This window comes from Chlamydotis macqueenii, chromosome 3 (genome assembly GCF_036417535.1).
Source record: "Chlamydotis macqueenii isolate bChlMac1 chromosome 3, bChlMac1.mat, whole genome shotgun sequence".
NCBI lineage: Eukaryota > Metazoa > Chordata > Aves > Otidiformes > Otididae > Chlamydotis > Chlamydotis macqueenii.
The window spans coordinates 48,472,595-48,489,241 of record NC_141558.1 but is presented as its reverse complement, the minus strand read 5'-3'; the positions used below and the strand labels follow the sequence as shown (position 1 = coordinate 48,489,241).

The 16,647-nt window shown below is 38.3% G+C and overlaps 1 protein-coding gene across 1 annotated transcript in view; it reads right to left on the bottom strand.

The window, feature by feature from the left end:
* Positions 1-16,647, bottom strand: part of CRYBG1 (crystallin beta-gamma domain containing 1) — a 102,470-nt gene that overhangs the window by 2,734 nt on the left and 83,089 nt on the right. The window contains exons 15-22 of the mRNA XM_086744987.1: positions 15,107-15,233; positions 14,906-14,938; positions 13,034-13,143; positions 12,646-12,775; positions 8,815-8,954; positions 6,015-6,138; positions 4,688-4,846; positions 1,648-1,810 (exon numbers count right to left, since the gene is read on the bottom strand). Of these exons, the coding sequence (XP_086601113.1) occupies positions 1,648-1,810; positions 4,688-4,846; positions 6,015-6,138; positions 8,815-8,954; positions 12,646-12,775; positions 13,034-13,143; positions 14,906-14,938; positions 15,107-15,233 (986 nt within the window). The remainder of the gene's footprint in view (positions 1-1,647; positions 1,811-4,687; positions 4,847-6,014; positions 6,139-8,814; positions 8,955-12,645; positions 12,776-13,033; positions 13,144-14,905; positions 14,939-15,106; positions 15,234-16,647) is intronic.

Here is a 16,647-nt window from a genome sequence, read left to right as displayed (position 1 = left end):
AGAAGGTTAACACCAACATGATTTCTCTCCTTCCCATCACCAGGCAGTTACTAAAAAGCAGTAGAAATACACAGCAGAAATATTTGCAAAGTTCTTCAGAAAGAGGAGAAAAAGAAGGGAATACCAGATCAAATACTACTGCAGGAAAAAAAAATCCTACCCGGCAGCTACAAAAAATAACATTAGCTGCATAGCTCAGTTATCACTGCAAGGGCAAAAAATATTTTGTAAACGGTGTCTGATAGAATGTAAACGTTATAACGGGAAAAGGTGGTATTTCTTTCAGCAGAAGGAGAGACGATTTACTTCGGTAGAGCGGTGCTCTGGGGAAGGCGTTGCGCTATGCTGGCACATCCACAGGGTGGCATTGGTAACCGCACAGTTCAACAACCCCATTCATTTGCTGAGGAATTCATCAATGCTCCGTTTGTGGTCAAGAATGGATCAGCAGAATTGGCAGAGGCAGGTAATGTTCCTACTAGACTTTCTCAAATAAAAGCTAAATGTACCTACTCTTTCGTATTTACAGTACAGAAGTATTTTTTTAAAGCTAAGAGTGCATCTATACTTTCATCACCAAACCTATCCATTGTGAAGTTCTTCAGTCATAACTGGAGAATACATGATTAACTGAAGACGAGTCAGCATAACAGTACTTCTGCTTGTTTGGTGCCACTCGGAACTGACTTTAGAAAAAGGTATGCAGTCATTGTGGCTGAAGACTCTCCCTTGAACTGGAATCTTTTTGGTAAGTTTATAATCTTCAGTGAGAATTTGTGAGTATTTGTGCCATCACAGAACTTTCTCACAATTCTGCCAGTCTTATCCTTCTTAGCTCCAAAGTGCTGACTTGTTCACTCTGATATTTTTTCTATTTTTTTTTTTTGAATTGCTGTAGTTAATGTCACAGCATCAATCCAAAATTAATGAACAGCTATAGGAAATTATTACTCCCTTCACCTCCACCCAATGCAGAGTTATGTAAGAACATCTGATTATGCTAATTCTGCTAATCACCCCATTTGCGGCTTTTATAGACCTTCTATGAAACTATTAAAACAAAGTTCAGAAACAGTATCTACATGAATCAAATTGCTGTGCCAAAAGCAACTGTAAAACACACATCAAGTGCACACAGACCTTAGGCTGCTACAGCAGAATCTTGTGTTTTCAATAAAGGTATAGCCGTTAATAAACAAATACAAAACTTTTGCATCTAATCACATCAGTGTACAGCTTTCCCAATATCCTTTGGCTACTGCATCTGCAACTACTATATAAGAAAATTTGCTCTATACAAATTAAAGTTAATGAAAAGCTAGGTTTTTCTTGCTTCAGCATTTTTAAATAATTGTATTCACAGCACACAGTGCCATGTAGAATTAATTGAGGATATCTACAATGACTGGACACTGGGAATACAAGATAAGCAAGTACTGTGAGTTACTAAACTCTATGTAGAAAAAATGAAATGAAGTCCTAGGGCCTGTATAATTCAGGAGGTCAGACTAGCCAATCGGGTCTTTTTTGGTTCTAGATTAAAGTAACTATAACACCATTGTTAATTTATAGGCACGTTTAGTGCCTATCCCACTGTAAATACCATGTAATTAAGACACAATGTAATGAGATAACACATTTGCTTACCTTTGATATCTAAAACCAGCTTGGGTTTCATCTTGCTATATATCCTGCCATCTGGACTAATATGCCAATATTGTTTGTCTTCATTCCGCTCAAATGACAGACCGAGTTTAGAGCCAGGAGTTATGAGATTTCCAACAATTGTCAAGCAGCAATCCTCTGCCATCTGTATCATCAGAAAGGCAAGAGCAATTATTCAAAAGGCCTTACCTCTAGAATCCACAGTTTTTTGACCAGATAGGAGAGATGTCAGCAGGTGAGAATGGAATCTAGGAACTACTTTCCCTAAAGGAATGTATTTTTGCCCCAAACTCAAGACTATTTATTTTTCTTTTGTTCCTGTTTCTGCTGACATTCTCCACTACAGAAGAACATTAAAATAACCGTGCTGTATCAGATCAAAAGGTGCAATTAGCACCTGCCTCTAGCAGTGGCCAGTCGCACATGCTATGGAAGATTACATTCACTCTGCTCTTGTATGCAGTACATTCCTGGTAAACTCTCCCAGCCTACAACAATTTCCAGCACAGAGACTTCTCCATGCAGAGCTGGTACCTTTAATATCTGGATGGTTTCTGTCCCATATGTGACTTTGTTAGCTACTTCTCACTGAGATCAATGTAACCCTTTTACATGTACACCCTTCTGTATCATAACCCTTCTGTGGCAAGCAGTTCCAAATGTTAACTAGTACTACTTTAAAAAAAGAAAAAAAAATTAAAAATAATTTGATAAACAACTACTAGTTTTATTTTATGCTCTCCTCACGCCCCTTCTCCTCCCTTATTTTAAAAGATGTTTTGTCCACACTATGTTTGCAGAGACGTCAATCATATCAACCCTCAGAGTGCCCCCTTTGCAAGCTAAAAAGTCCTAGCTATTTTGTCTCTTCCTTGCATGGAAGCCCTCCAATCTCATCTGCTTATCCTTTTTTTGTTCTTTAATTATTTCTCATCCTGCAATAACCTTTTGAGATAAAGGACATAACTGCACAGTATCGAGTGTATGAACTTCACGGTGTATCATTATAATATTTTCTTCTTTGTTCTATATTCTTTTCCTAGTCATTTATATTACTTGATTTCAAAACTCTGCAAATGCCTTTATGGTTAAAAAAAAGAACTAGCAAAAATCAGGCTTACTTGAAAAGAATATTAAGGCTGTATTAGTAGTAAATTACAGTTAATTATTCTATGTGAACAGTGATTTTCAATAGATCACCATAAGCTGCCTTGTAATTTCTGCATGGACTTCAGTGGCAGATTAAACAAACACCCATCTGCCATTGTTGATACGCCCCTAAATTATTTAATATACATTTTTGAAAAAGTGGTACTTCTTACTATTTCGACCTAGAACTGAAGTAATTTAGTTTCGCAGTTCCAAAATTCTCATCTCTATCTAACAATGTTCTCTAGTGGGACTTAGAAGACTCAGAGCTTGGACATTAGGTCCACTAGGCCACTACTTCACCCATCTCCAAGGAACTCAAGAAAAGTAAGGAGACCTGAATTCGTATCTGCTATTCATATCTGTTTCTGACAAAATGAGCAGAATGACTTTCATAACCTGCTTACCGGTTATCCCACCTACCTAAAACAGCTCTTCCTTGAAAACCTCAGGCATACCTCAAGATACTGTGACTCAGTCAATGAGATGACCTAAGCTTACAGGAAGAAAGGCACAAGTTCTTCCACTGACCTGTCTCTGCCTACGTGCACGTACCTACCCACCTAATGAGCTTAATTTTCTTTTTAAAATGTGGTGAAAAACATTTTTTGGTGCAAAATACATTTACTGCCATTCAACAGAAAGATGGCAGAGGTCTTTAAGAGTTCAGTCGTTTAAGATCAATGTTGCCAGCCTGTACTCCGCACTAAGCTACCCAATTGCTATCCAGCATGAGCTGTGTATTTTCTGTGCACAGAAAAACTGCTTTATCAGATAGAGATGGGGACAAAAGCCAAGAGCACTTATCCAAAGCCATATAATACCACACTGTCTTGATATGAATGCTTTCAGTGAAAAGTTTGAGAGGCATTGTCAAGAGAGAAGTCTTTTGTATGTGATATTAAAGCTTTTAGCTTACTTTGCATCATTTTGCTGTCTGCATAAATCTCTTTTACTACTGCCTATGTCCTGTAAACATGTCCAAACAATGCCTTAGCTTATTAACAGTAAGATTCTTCCCTCCAGCATAGATGACATAGTTATAAATGGCTCCTTTGAAGTTATACAATCCTATAGAAAAAGTTCGCATGAATTTTTGCAGTCAAGTTGTTTAACAGTATTAAAGTAACTTAATTTTCTTTGGCCGGCATCCCTACCTAAGACTGTTCATGCTTAAACATTATGAACTGCACACACCTCTGCTCACCTCAATGCCAATTAGCACATGATTAGTTTTATGGACTGTGAGAAAAGTAGGACTTCATTTGGAAACTTGTACAGAGGAATGGAAAAGGGACAAATTAGACAAATACGGGGATAACCAGAAACAAACCAACCAACCAACCTACTCCCCCAAAACCCAAAGGAGTAGGATTTTGTCTTTAAGCTTGTCTGAATGCAGAAGAGGATATAACCTACATTACACTAATCGACCTACCACAAGGTATGCATAGTACAAAGTATTATCAAGAAGGGTCTGCATTTTAAAAGGTCTCCCCTCTCTTTGACACTTTTGTGGTATTTTCACTGTGGAGAAAGATGGTATGAAAGTGGAAGGAGCTCAGTAAGAGCAAGACAACAATCTTCTGGTGTTAACTGTACTTACGAGGCTACTATTCTTTAGGGGAAAAGTAAATAATAACTAAAACATCTCAAAATTTCAATTACATCCAAAAATCTATCATACAACTAGTTTGTATCACCTGAAAAAGGCACAGTTCAATTAAAAAAAAAAAACCTACAAAAAGATTACATTGCAGCTGAAACAGAGTAAGCCAATAAAATAAATTAAGAGGATACAGTAGGAATTTAATTCAGAAAGCCCTACTATTGGAGAGGAAAAGAGAAAATTCACATTGAACTTGAACCTCACCCGGCACCTTATGAATCCATCCTGGTAAACCCATATTTGATCATCTGAGTCTGTATCTTCTGCAACTTGTATTCTGAGAAGATTCAGGTTGTCTAAGTTTCCATCAGCTGACATGAATTTTCCTGTTTCCTTGTTTCGAAGCCTGAAGTACACGCGTTTCTGCAGAAAACAACACAACTCTTTAACCACAGTCTCAGTGCAGAACACATCCTGCTCTGGTTATCTTCAGAGCAATTACTGCTCAGTGCTGAAACCCATGCTTCCATCTTTCTTTCAGAAAGCTTTTCTATTTTAGAAATTTAATTCCAAAGTCTATAAATGCCTAGGACAAGCCAGGCTTTGAAAACTCGCCATTCATTCTGCATGGAGATTTGTAGGTTTTCCTATGCACTGAGACCAGCACACAGTGGAAAGCTAAGAATTTTTAATTCAGAGCAGCGCTGACTTCTCTCTGCTAGCTTTTTGTATAGATGCTCTTAGCTTTCGTTAAGGATGCACTTCTGCAGTGCTGCTTATTTCACTGGCAGCAAGTATTACACTGCACATTCATGCTGCAGCTTGTTATACATTAACGTTTCTGTTTAAACAAGCTCTCTGCCAGGGCAGTCAAAATGCATTATTCCTAGCTCTGCTTAAGGCTATACAAAGACACCGCTATGACAGCAAGCAAATCCATTCGGTTACAGGTACAAGTAATCTGTGAATTAGAAAAAGTTGTTTCCTCAATAAAACATGGCTCAGCAAGAACTTCAAATGTTAAAGCTCACAGGACTGCGGCAGCATTGGACCAAATCACATGGCCCTTAGTTAGAGAACAAAATGAAAAGGACACCTAAGTTTTGCATTAGATTTGCAAATTATTCTGCCATGTAACAGCAGGGAAGGACCTTCACCCCTTAATCAACATAAAATCACTACTAATTGAAGCATCCAATTTTGTTGATCAATTTTCTTGTTTCAAAAATAATGCAAATAGTACACCAGTGACCAGTCTGGCCAGTAATTATAAAACAACTTAAAATAATGGTTATATAGTAGTTATAGCCATTATTTGTTAAAATAATTTAGTCCATCCTTATGTGCTGTCTTCTATACTTTGGTCTAAAGTATGCTTAACGAACAGTGTAAACAGTAGAACTGCAAAGACATGCAGCATAATCAAATAGCTATTATTATAAGTGAAACTATCTTTACACTGCTTGTTGTCACTGCTGCAGCTTGTGACGTGCATCAAGACCGTAACATTGCTTTCAACGGTATAATATCCCCCCACCTCATTACAAAATATAAATTAGTATTTGATAATCTCATATCAGAGCCTACTCACCTGCAGTAAAGGTCTCAGAGAACCTATCTGACAATAGCCACTCACTTCATACCAATCTGGAATTTCATTTGGTGATAACAACATCTGACGCCCTCTGTAATTACTATGCTCATAAATTATCCATCTACAAGGAAAAGAAAAAAAAAAAAAAGACAGAATGCCTTTACTGCCAAATCCTGCTTTGTAATGAATAAATGGGTTTAACAGAAATCTGGCCCACAAAGTAGTAGTGTTTGGCTTTGGAAAGCCAATGACCTTATTTCTAACAGGTCTTCCAAAACAGTAAAATCACATCCTGATTTAAATCAATAGCATTAAGACGAATACACTGGAGCTCACGTTTTAAAGCCCTGTTATATAAAAATTACAAGTTGGATGAAACAAAGCATTTTCTTGTCTTAAAGGAAGAACCCAACTTTTAAAGATCATGTGTTTTAAGGAGGTTCTGTGACTCCTCAAGGAGCACATATGTGTATGTTACATACACGGTATACGCAGAACCAGTAGTTCTGTGTATCTTAATTTGGACAGGCCTGACCCATGTGGGAAATAACTACTGCAACAAGTAAATACTGGAACTGCAACAGGGTGAAATTCTCTAGGCTATTTTAACAGAGGTTTTATTTCAGAACACCTTTCTTCTTTCTAAATACCTGAAAGGGAAAAAAAAAAAAAAAAGGAAAAAAATAGAGAAAAAAAGCATATATAAAAATTTTGTTTAGCTTTTGCTAGCACACATCCAACCACATTTACAATCACATCGACAGCAAGCTGTCAAAACCTGACTTGTGCTTTTCTACTATTGGCACGGGGAGTGAATTACAACTAGACTTTGAAATACGCTGCAATACAGTGCAATTTGTTGAGTTTTCACACTGATTTATTGTGACTGTCCAATAGCCATAGGTTTTTCAGTACACAAACACTGAATGTGCACATTTTCCTGTTACCTCCTTTCCTCTGACCGATTTTGTCAGTAGACCTCTATATCCAGAAGCACACTCACCTTAATTTTGGTGCTTTTTCACAGCCTAATACGCTTCTATCCCCAGGTATGAAATTAAAAGAATCATAAACAGATAGAATCAGAGAATCATTTGGGTTGGAAGGGACCTTTAAAGGTCACCTAGTCCAACCCCCCTGCAAGGAGCAGGGACATCTCCAACCAGACCAGGTTGCTCAGAGCCCTGTCCAACCTGGCCTTGAATGTTTCCAGGGATGGGGCATCCACCACCTCTCTGGGCAACCTGTTCCAGTGTTCCACCACCCTCATTGTAAAAAATTTATTCCTTATGTCCCGTCTGAATCTACCTCCTTCTATTTTAAAACCATTATCCCTTGTCTTATTGCAACAGGCCCTGTTAAAGAGTTTCTCCCCATCTCTCTTATAAGCCTTCCTACCTACCCTTATAAGCCTACTTGCCCTTTAGGAAGGCTGCTGTAAGGTCCCCCTGGATGTCTCTTAGCAAAAGAAGAGAAGATGAAAACTCTTTCAATAAGGGAGGCAGTAGGGGCAATGACACTCCAAAACCTGTATTCTGACACATTTCAGCAGCTGATACTGCTATAATGAAATCAGAATTTTCCTATCATACTCTATAGGCTTTCAGTGATCAACCAGAAAAAAACACATATATTCATTGCACAGGAAACACACACAATTTGTTATTCCGTTACCTGGAATCATAGTAACCATGTTCTTGTTTGACTTAATGTTATTTCATGTTACGGAAAGTGAAAATCAACTATATTGTGAAAGGTACTGAAAGGTGAAAGATACTGAAATCTCAGGTAACTTAAGAATATGAAGCATGTACCTTTTCTTATGACCTTTATGTTTCAAGTAGTTCAATGTGCTAAGGAAACCCTTTGACCAGCTTATCCAGATGGGGAAAATGGTTTGCTCTACAGATCTGGTATTAGCTATCCACTTGAGGGCAGTCTTAAGCTATCCAACAGCATCTCTTAGCACATACCTTGGAAATTCACTTCTTCAAAAGAGCGTATTTAAATGCAAAGCAACAGTAACAGGGATCGATCGTTAAAAAAATGTCACATTCTTAAAGTTAGAACAAAACTGAATATATACTTGGGGCAAGTATCTTAGAGGTAGAGGTTAACAACAGGAAGAACACAAAAAGAGAAATCTAACACATCTGCTGAAACACTGGAAGAAGATAGCACGGTAGTTTTCAAAACGCTTCCAGACAGTTTTTAACTTCATCACAGACTACTTTTTTACATGATCTTCAAAAGTAAATTTAGAGAACACACTTGCTTAAAAATATCTAACAAATTTAACTGCTAGACTTACAACCAAGAGTCTGACCCAATTCCTGAAGTAAAAGGGATTATTACTAATGCCAAGAGGGGCCAGATCATGATCTGATTGTACCACCGTGTCCATAACATCTAAGTAAAAGGATGAATGTGAAGACTTATTTAAACATTCTGAACTTATGACACATGACACGGTTTGGTTTTTTTTTTATGTCTGAGACCTAAACCAAGAGCACAGAAGCTGCTTTTAAGGATGCTATGCAAGCTGGCTTTTACAATATGACATGAGCTTTATTGTGAGCTTTATTCAAATTCATTTCAACTTCTAGCACGGGGCACCAGTCAGTGATAACATGTTGTTGAAACAGGATTGTGAAAAGGTTTTGTAAGAAGAAAATGCATTAAATGCACTACACACATTATGATATTCTAATGTTATACTCCCTGGTTTCTAACATCTGTAATTTTTCTATTGAATAGCACATAATTCTAAAGAACAAAAAAATTATTTTAAACTTACATGCCCCCAAGGACTTGAACTGAAGCTATTCGAGGATTGTATCCCAGGAACTGGAGATTTAATATTTCTGTACTGAGTTCAATTTTCTTTCCTTGGAAACACACCTTTTCAAAAAGAGCTATGCATGGCTCAGACAGCTCCTGCGAAAGGAAGATGGGCACTTTTATAGGATGTTAGAACTCCAGATGGTGACTGTGAACTTATTCAACACAACCCTTTTATTTCAGAAGTTTCTTCTTGATTGTTTAAGATCAAAGACCTTGAATAAAGTTTTTGCTCTGCAGCAGATTACTTAAAGGAAAATTTTAAAAGTAATTAAAAGCCCTTATACAAAACACACAAGAGATCTTCCATGGAACATAGAACTTCCTTATCTTAAGGCACACACAAATGTCTCTGCAGTTGATTCTTACACGGTATCTTTAATTAATGCCATATCCCTCTTCCATTGCACTAAACTCCACTCACTGTAGGAATTTTCACCTTCAGACTTGAACACACAGTAAGATAATATTGATTTCTACAGCTTCAGATTATGACAGCCTTGTCAGCACTGCTTATCACTTAGTGCTCTCAAGTAGGTTATGGCAGCATCAATCTCTGACTAGACAAGAGCTTCAAGATTCATATTTCTGAGGTTAAATTCATGACTCAAGCAAAAACTGTAATATCTGAATCCTCCAAATTGCTGTGGGGAGATGATCCTTCTCCCTCTGTCAAAATGCTTATGGTCTCCACGGTATTCCACCCACACGAAGCTCCCTGCATCACTGAATCCATTTTAAATGTCTTCTGGTTAACAAACCTCGGACTCTTTATCATGTGGCAAGGTATCTAGAGTGGACTGGAATAAAGCCCTCACACTTAAGGCTCTCCCCTGGAAGCTGGGAGGTCAAGGTTTGAAATCCCTCAGGGTAAAGTCAATTAAGTCTGAGCGCCTTGGTGTTACAGTTTGCACTCATAGAGAGAAATGACCCTGCCACTCCCTTTCTCACAAATCTTCCAGCAGCAACTGCATAAAACTAATGCCATAGCCAGAAGAGCTCCTTCCTGCTGGCATGTGTTTGGCATGCTCGTCACACATCAACTGCATTGGGAACACCCAACATGACACGAAGTCTCGACAGACTCGCATCTGGCCTCAGGCATGGAAACAGGCCCTCCAAGGCAGAGGTGGCTCCGTACATGCACGGCACCAGATATCTGTGCTTCCGTGTGAGTTTGTTAGGCAAGACCTCATGCCTACCAATTTCTAGACAGTGCTTAAATTCCTCTTTAATCTCCTTTAGATGTTTAACAGCCTGGATGACAATGTTGCATGAGCATCAGCATTATCGCTGCAGCAGTCCAGGTTATCAGACAGTAGCTGAGCTACGCTTCCTGATCACACACCTCATGCTAGGCTGTAGAAAATGCCAGCAGAGGCCTTTCGGCTTACTCCAAAATCAGAGTACGCTCATCCCCACCATGAAAGGTTAACACCAGTTAGACTGTCGTATGTCATTGTGGGCAAAGAGCCCAACAGGAACAGTCACACCATGATGATGTCTCAGACCCTCTGACCCCTCAGCCATGCTGAGACCATCAGACCTGCACTCTGAGCCATGCAACTGGTCAGGCAGTAGCTCTTGAGCCACATGCAACGCTGCAGAAATAATCTACTTACAAAGAAAACACAGACAAAAAAGGAAATCCTCCAATTTTCTGCCACACCTTCCACTCTAGGCATTTTTTAGATTCAGCAGCAACACTGTTACATAAAAAGTTCTCTATAGAAAGAAGTGCAAGGTCAGCTCATGAGTTTTCTTTCAATACTCCCCATGTACTGCGCTCTACCAAGCTGGTGCTCCTGTGTATCCATATTTAGTTATTTTTAGTGAGCAACTCTTTGAAATAAGTATTTTCAGCATAACTGTTCAAGCATAAATCATATTCACAGTTGTTTTTATATACTATGTTCAGGAAAAAGAACATGCAGCAAATCAAAGAAGGAAAAATGCTATTTTCTATCTGCAGCACAACTATGTGGAGCACGTAGCCAGCACAGTCAAGCAGATACAGTGGTATGAAAAAAAACAAAAACCTCGAGCTTATGAACAAAAGCCCTTTTAACTTTCATGTCCAAGTTTATCAAATATCCCTTTCATTTCCTTTTTTTATGGCCCCTTAGAAATGGATCCCTGCAAAAGGGAGTTAAACTGGTTAAGCACAGTAACGTGACACACTAAAATAGCAAAGGAGCTTCTTGTACACGAATGTCACAGAAAAATTAGGGGAAAGTTATGGGAATGACGGATGGTGGGGAGGAATTAAGATTGGCACTGCAAAAAAAACCAGTCCCAAAATAAATCTGACAGGTGAAACCAGTATCTCGAATAATAAGGTTCAGGCTTTTGTAAAAATTATGAAAAACTAACAGTGTAATATGATCATTTCCATCTAACTTCTTGCTCTCTGTATTCTGGTTTGCTGATAAACCACTGAGCAAAGCAACCCATTTTCCTCTTCTCCGAAGGTAGGAAGCCTCTGAAGAAGGAAGCAGCAGCATGTGACTTGCAGCCACATGCAGCTCCATGCTAATCTCTGAAGTGTGATGAATTGTGGGGCTAGAAAAAGTTTCAAAAATTATAAGAACTTAAAGATGCACAGAACTGGCATTTGGCTGTTTTAACACAACAGTCTCTGTTGCAAATAATAAATCTTACAAAAGTAAACTGATTCTTCCAGCTTGAAACAAGCATTTTAAACCCAAGAACTCAATACTGACATGTACCAAAGAGCCTATTTTAATGCATGGTGATCACCCACCAAGCTTGGGTAGAAACACTTCTACTGTTTTTAATAGGATCAGCCTACTGGACAGCCAAAGAGTTCAGAAGGCAGACGTACTCGCTGCAGATGTTTGTTTATACTGTACATCAAAACGCTCCAGAGACATGAAAGAGGATGACACATTCTAGTTCTCCTTCGTTAACTGCTACATCACTGACAGGTTACCAGAATTACAGTGGAGTGCAATAAAATTGCCAAATTCAAAGAAGAGAGTCAATAGTGTACTCCTTTTTTTACCATCTCTTTACATCACCCTAAGTTCCTGGATTCTTGACCACATTTTGCTAGTAATTACTTCGATCTTAAAAGATACTTGCAGATTCCATAAGTAATCCATCATCATGATTGGTTATAGGCTTGAGAAAACTCGTTCCTTGCCACTGATGAGTTACAAAATATGTAAATGTTGTTTAGTTTGCATCCACCACACATAACAACAGCGCTGTCTGATTTTGCCAAGTGGCATTGGGTGTTGCTTTACTTTATCTAGAAGGGTGCATTATTTCGTGATTAACCCAAATTGCATTTCCCTAATGATAGCAACGGTGTTTTATAATTACATGTATTTCATGCAAAGTTGCTTGGTTAAGTCCACTTTTTAATATGCACAAAAAACAAGGTCCGCAGTACAGATATTTCTTAACACTGTCCTACTGACATTTCTCAACACACTTCAAATGGTCCCTCCTACTGGGAAATAAAGAGTCTATCTGACGCATCCTTGATTCTTTTTACAGAAGTCCTTTTATATGTTGTTATTAAGAACAGTGATGCCAGGCAGCTGCCTCTGTGATGTCCTCTCCTTTGCAAAACCAGCACAGAGGTCAAAAAAACTGACCGCAGCTAGGACATTTAACTGCTACTGAACAGGAAAAAAAACTCAACAACACTCTGTTGTCTGTGTGTCCCTAGCATTTTTGCTGTTGCAAAAAAATAGGGAGGTCAGAGTCATCAGTATACTTATCTTTACTTTACAATATTTCTAATAGCTTTACTTACAATATTTATAATCCGTAAAGATTTTAGAACTGCTTGAGGTGGACAACCCATCGCTGTCAGATCAGGATAAATTCCTTCTTCTAACACATACTGGTTACCAGAGAATTCTTCCTGGTCATACAATATGCAGCTGCAGGAAGAAGGAGAAGAAATTGCCTCTTAAGAATTCTGTGCAAGTAAAATGATGCTAGTGTTTCTCAGTCTTTAGCAAGAGCTACTGACAGAAAAATTATTTACGATGTTTTGTCCTGACAAGCTAAAGATTGATGCATAAACTGCAAAGCATTGTTCTCTGTAAGTCCCCATATGCGAAACCACTTCAGGTGTTAGAAAGCTGGTTGCTTTTACCATTTTAGTGATTTTGCAATGTTCATTCAATATAACTTACCTGCCATCTAAAATTTTTGAAGACTTCACAGCAAATGAATCAATACATCTTGTGTTTTTTTCAAATATTTGGCAGTTACCCTTAAATTCAGGCTCTGAAAATAACTGGACCTTTAAAAAGTTAGAAACATATTTTAAAATAATTCATTCATCAACCTTCAGTAACATGTCTCTTCCATTACCTCCATAAGTAGACTAAAACTTACTTAAAGCACCCACGCTTCCTCAGTTACACAGATTTTTTGTTGCCTCTTCAGTGTTGCAATCCTTGTTCAGGACAGCAAGGTAACAATACTAAAAATTACTTATGGCTGTAAATCACTCAGTAACATACAAAATAAATAAAACAACACTAACAAAGATAGCTCCTTGGACTATCTGCTGGAGAAGATTTTTTAACTCCCACAGAACGGCCAGAATAGGCGTATCTTTAGTAAAGGGACATAAACAGTTCTGTTTTAGATTATTAATCCATTTAATCTCCAAATTACATACTCTTCCCACTAAATGAAAACCATCTGTCTCTCAGAACATAGATGGTGCATAATCTTGGCAAAGCACTCAGACAGCATGCCAGCAGGCATGGTTATATTCCCAGGGTAGACGGGCTTTATGTGCCTGTTACAGCTCTAGTTACAGTCATGTCAATTCTTTCTCTGCTCAGAGGATAAGAGAGGATACGTCACCCAGTCTCTTTTGTCCTTGTTAAAAAGAAAAAAAATTCGAAGCGGCAAACCTGCTAATTTGGTTAGAGGATAATTAACCCTGATCACACGGAAGTCATTCACATTATCACATGCTTACCAGCTTTATTCACTCTTAACAAAGATACAAGTGTGGGCATGTACAGCGTTCTCCAAAGAGGAACATGCTGACAAGGGATGCAGTCTGTTGACTACAAGCCATTACTTCTTTGTTTCCTTAGGATAAAGTCTTAACAGGCACAAAATATATAGATGCAAATATTTTTTTTTATGCACATAGCTGAAAATAAGCAGCCTTGAGATTTCTATCCCGATAGTTTACACTTTATCCCTATGCAGGAGATTCCTGTGAGGCATGCTACTAATCAAGAATGCAAAATGAGACAGGTAAAACTTTTTTCCCCTAGTTTTTAGTTCCTTGACATACTCATCATTTTGATCAAAATTAAAATAAAAGTAACTTTGTCCAGGGACAAACATGAAAAGGTTCAGAATTACAAAAGGATGAAAAAAGCTGCCCATTAGCCTCACCGTCAAAATTACACATTAGTACTTGCACACAGGTGACAGTCCAATGTAAAAATATGTTAACTCACTGAACAGACAAGTTCTCCCTGCCATTTCCTGCTCTTAATTATTGACAAAGATGACATTAACTTTTAAGCACAACTCAGCAGTATTTGTTAGTGAAGAAGATTCCCTTAAAGTGCAACCACCATTAGCAGAACTGTTAATGAAAGAACTGGGTTCAAAAGGAATTAAGTCGCAACTGTACCATGCACAACATCTAACTTGCAGAGCCCTTGCCTCAGCAACAGACTCCAGATACCTGCTCCTCTACATAGAGGGCTGCAGGCTCCAGCTCCTCAGAACAACCACTGATACCCCAAAACAGCTCACTTGCTGAACCAAAACATTGCCTGTGACCTGAGAAAGTTCTGGTGGTAGCTGTGTATTAAATCCCACCTTTGCTGGGCCTTAATGTGCCTCACTGAAGAGGTTTGGAAAGCAGTCTTCCTTCACCTGCACTTCTCACTCTTTGTCTGACTAGTCAACGATCTGTGCAAATACCAAATTTTGCAACCATCAGTCGCAAAAGACCACTTCTTTATTTATACATATTACTGACACTACACAGTATGTTTCACGCACTTTGAGAAGCATCTTACCTTGATTTTACCCCTTTCGCTTCCAACAACATCCTGCAAAAGTTCAGAGGAAAAAAAATATTTAAACAGTGACAAAATGACATACAAAAGTTTACTATTAATTACTGTTTAAAGAATGTAAATAAACTGAATTTGATAGAAAAATTATATTCCAAATACTTCAGAGAATCTTGCAAAATGAGTATAAAATGAACTCCTTACCATCATAATGGGTTGAACTGAAGATATTTTGCAATTCTTTCCCCCCCATGCTTCAGTGCTGGGATACAGCCCTTTAGCCAATATATACTGCTCCCCGGTAAACTCAGGATTCTCATAAGCCACCCACCTAAGAGAGACAGAAGAGGGTGAGGGGTAGAAGCCACGCTACTTTTCCAAAATACAAATGTGTATATTCATTACTGCCTTACAATGTAAGAACAAATAAAATATTTCTCCCCTCAAGTCTCGAATTGTGATGCTACTAAAACCCTCAACAAACCTGCGTATCTGATACTCCAAAACCCATGCAAATTTTACTTCCCTTCACCCCACTACATCGATATGAATCAGAGTGAATTAGCTAAAGCAGACTGCAAGTTCAAATACGTCATCTGCTAGATATCCTAAAAGCTCTCTCCAGCAAGAATGTTTCAAGATGTTTCTCAATTCTATTATTTATCTAGATGAAGTTTGTTCCTAGAAAAATAGACAGGTATCAGAATACAATTTTTGAGATAAAACTAACTTTCAGAGTCGTCTGGGCAGTAAAGATAGCAATATTGATTTTTAATGTTGCCTGTACCTACAGTTCAGTTGTGTTCAAACACACACACACCCCAACAGAAAGCTGAGTTGCAAGAGGCATACATGCTAATAAGAGCAGGCTGTTCCCTACTACAAACCACAGACATCAGCGGGAAGAACATCCTTGAAAGCTGAGCATTGAAACCATCACAGATTTGACCAGATTAACGTATTTAAATTCAAAGCCATTATTATGACGACTCAGTCAGATCTCATGCCTGACACAGGCCACCACAAACTCAGACTTCTGCATAAAGCCTGTAACTCCTGTATCAGTTAGAACAAGCCTTTTTGAAAGAAACTGAACTTGTAAGACACAAACTTGAAGTATTAGAAAAGCAACCAAATCCCTACATATATCTTTCCGATGTTCAATCACCCCCTCAGTGCTTTATTTCTAATCTGAAGTATCCACTATCAGCTAGTCTTGCTATCCGTAGTCTTCCACATTCAATAAGCCTTGTATTATGGCATTCTTCTCACCCTAGCTCCATACTGAAAGCCCAGATAAAGCATTCCTGGATCGGCACTACCTTTGGTTTTGTAATAACCTGCGTAACTCCTATTGCCTTTCACTGCTAGACTTCCCAAACTTCCTCATCATTACACTGTGGCTCTTTTTTAAATGCATCCTTTTTTTTGTTTGAGTTTTTTTGAGTGCCAATATTAGAACTGGCCACAGTAACAGCTGATTTTCATTCACTGTATTTATGCAGGTATCAGGACATCTTGCTGGTTCCTAGTTCTACGAGATAATTTTCTACTCGTAGTCAACCAGCTTTTAATTTTAGCCCGTGTGCTGCATAACAAGTGTACGCTAGGTTATGCCAAAATCCACTTTCAGTGCAGTCTTCTTGCAGAGTTTCAACACTAACCAAAAAAATCACATCATAAAGCAGTAAGGTGATAAGGAACTTATCATTTGCAGTGGAGGCTAACTCTCACCATCTAAATTC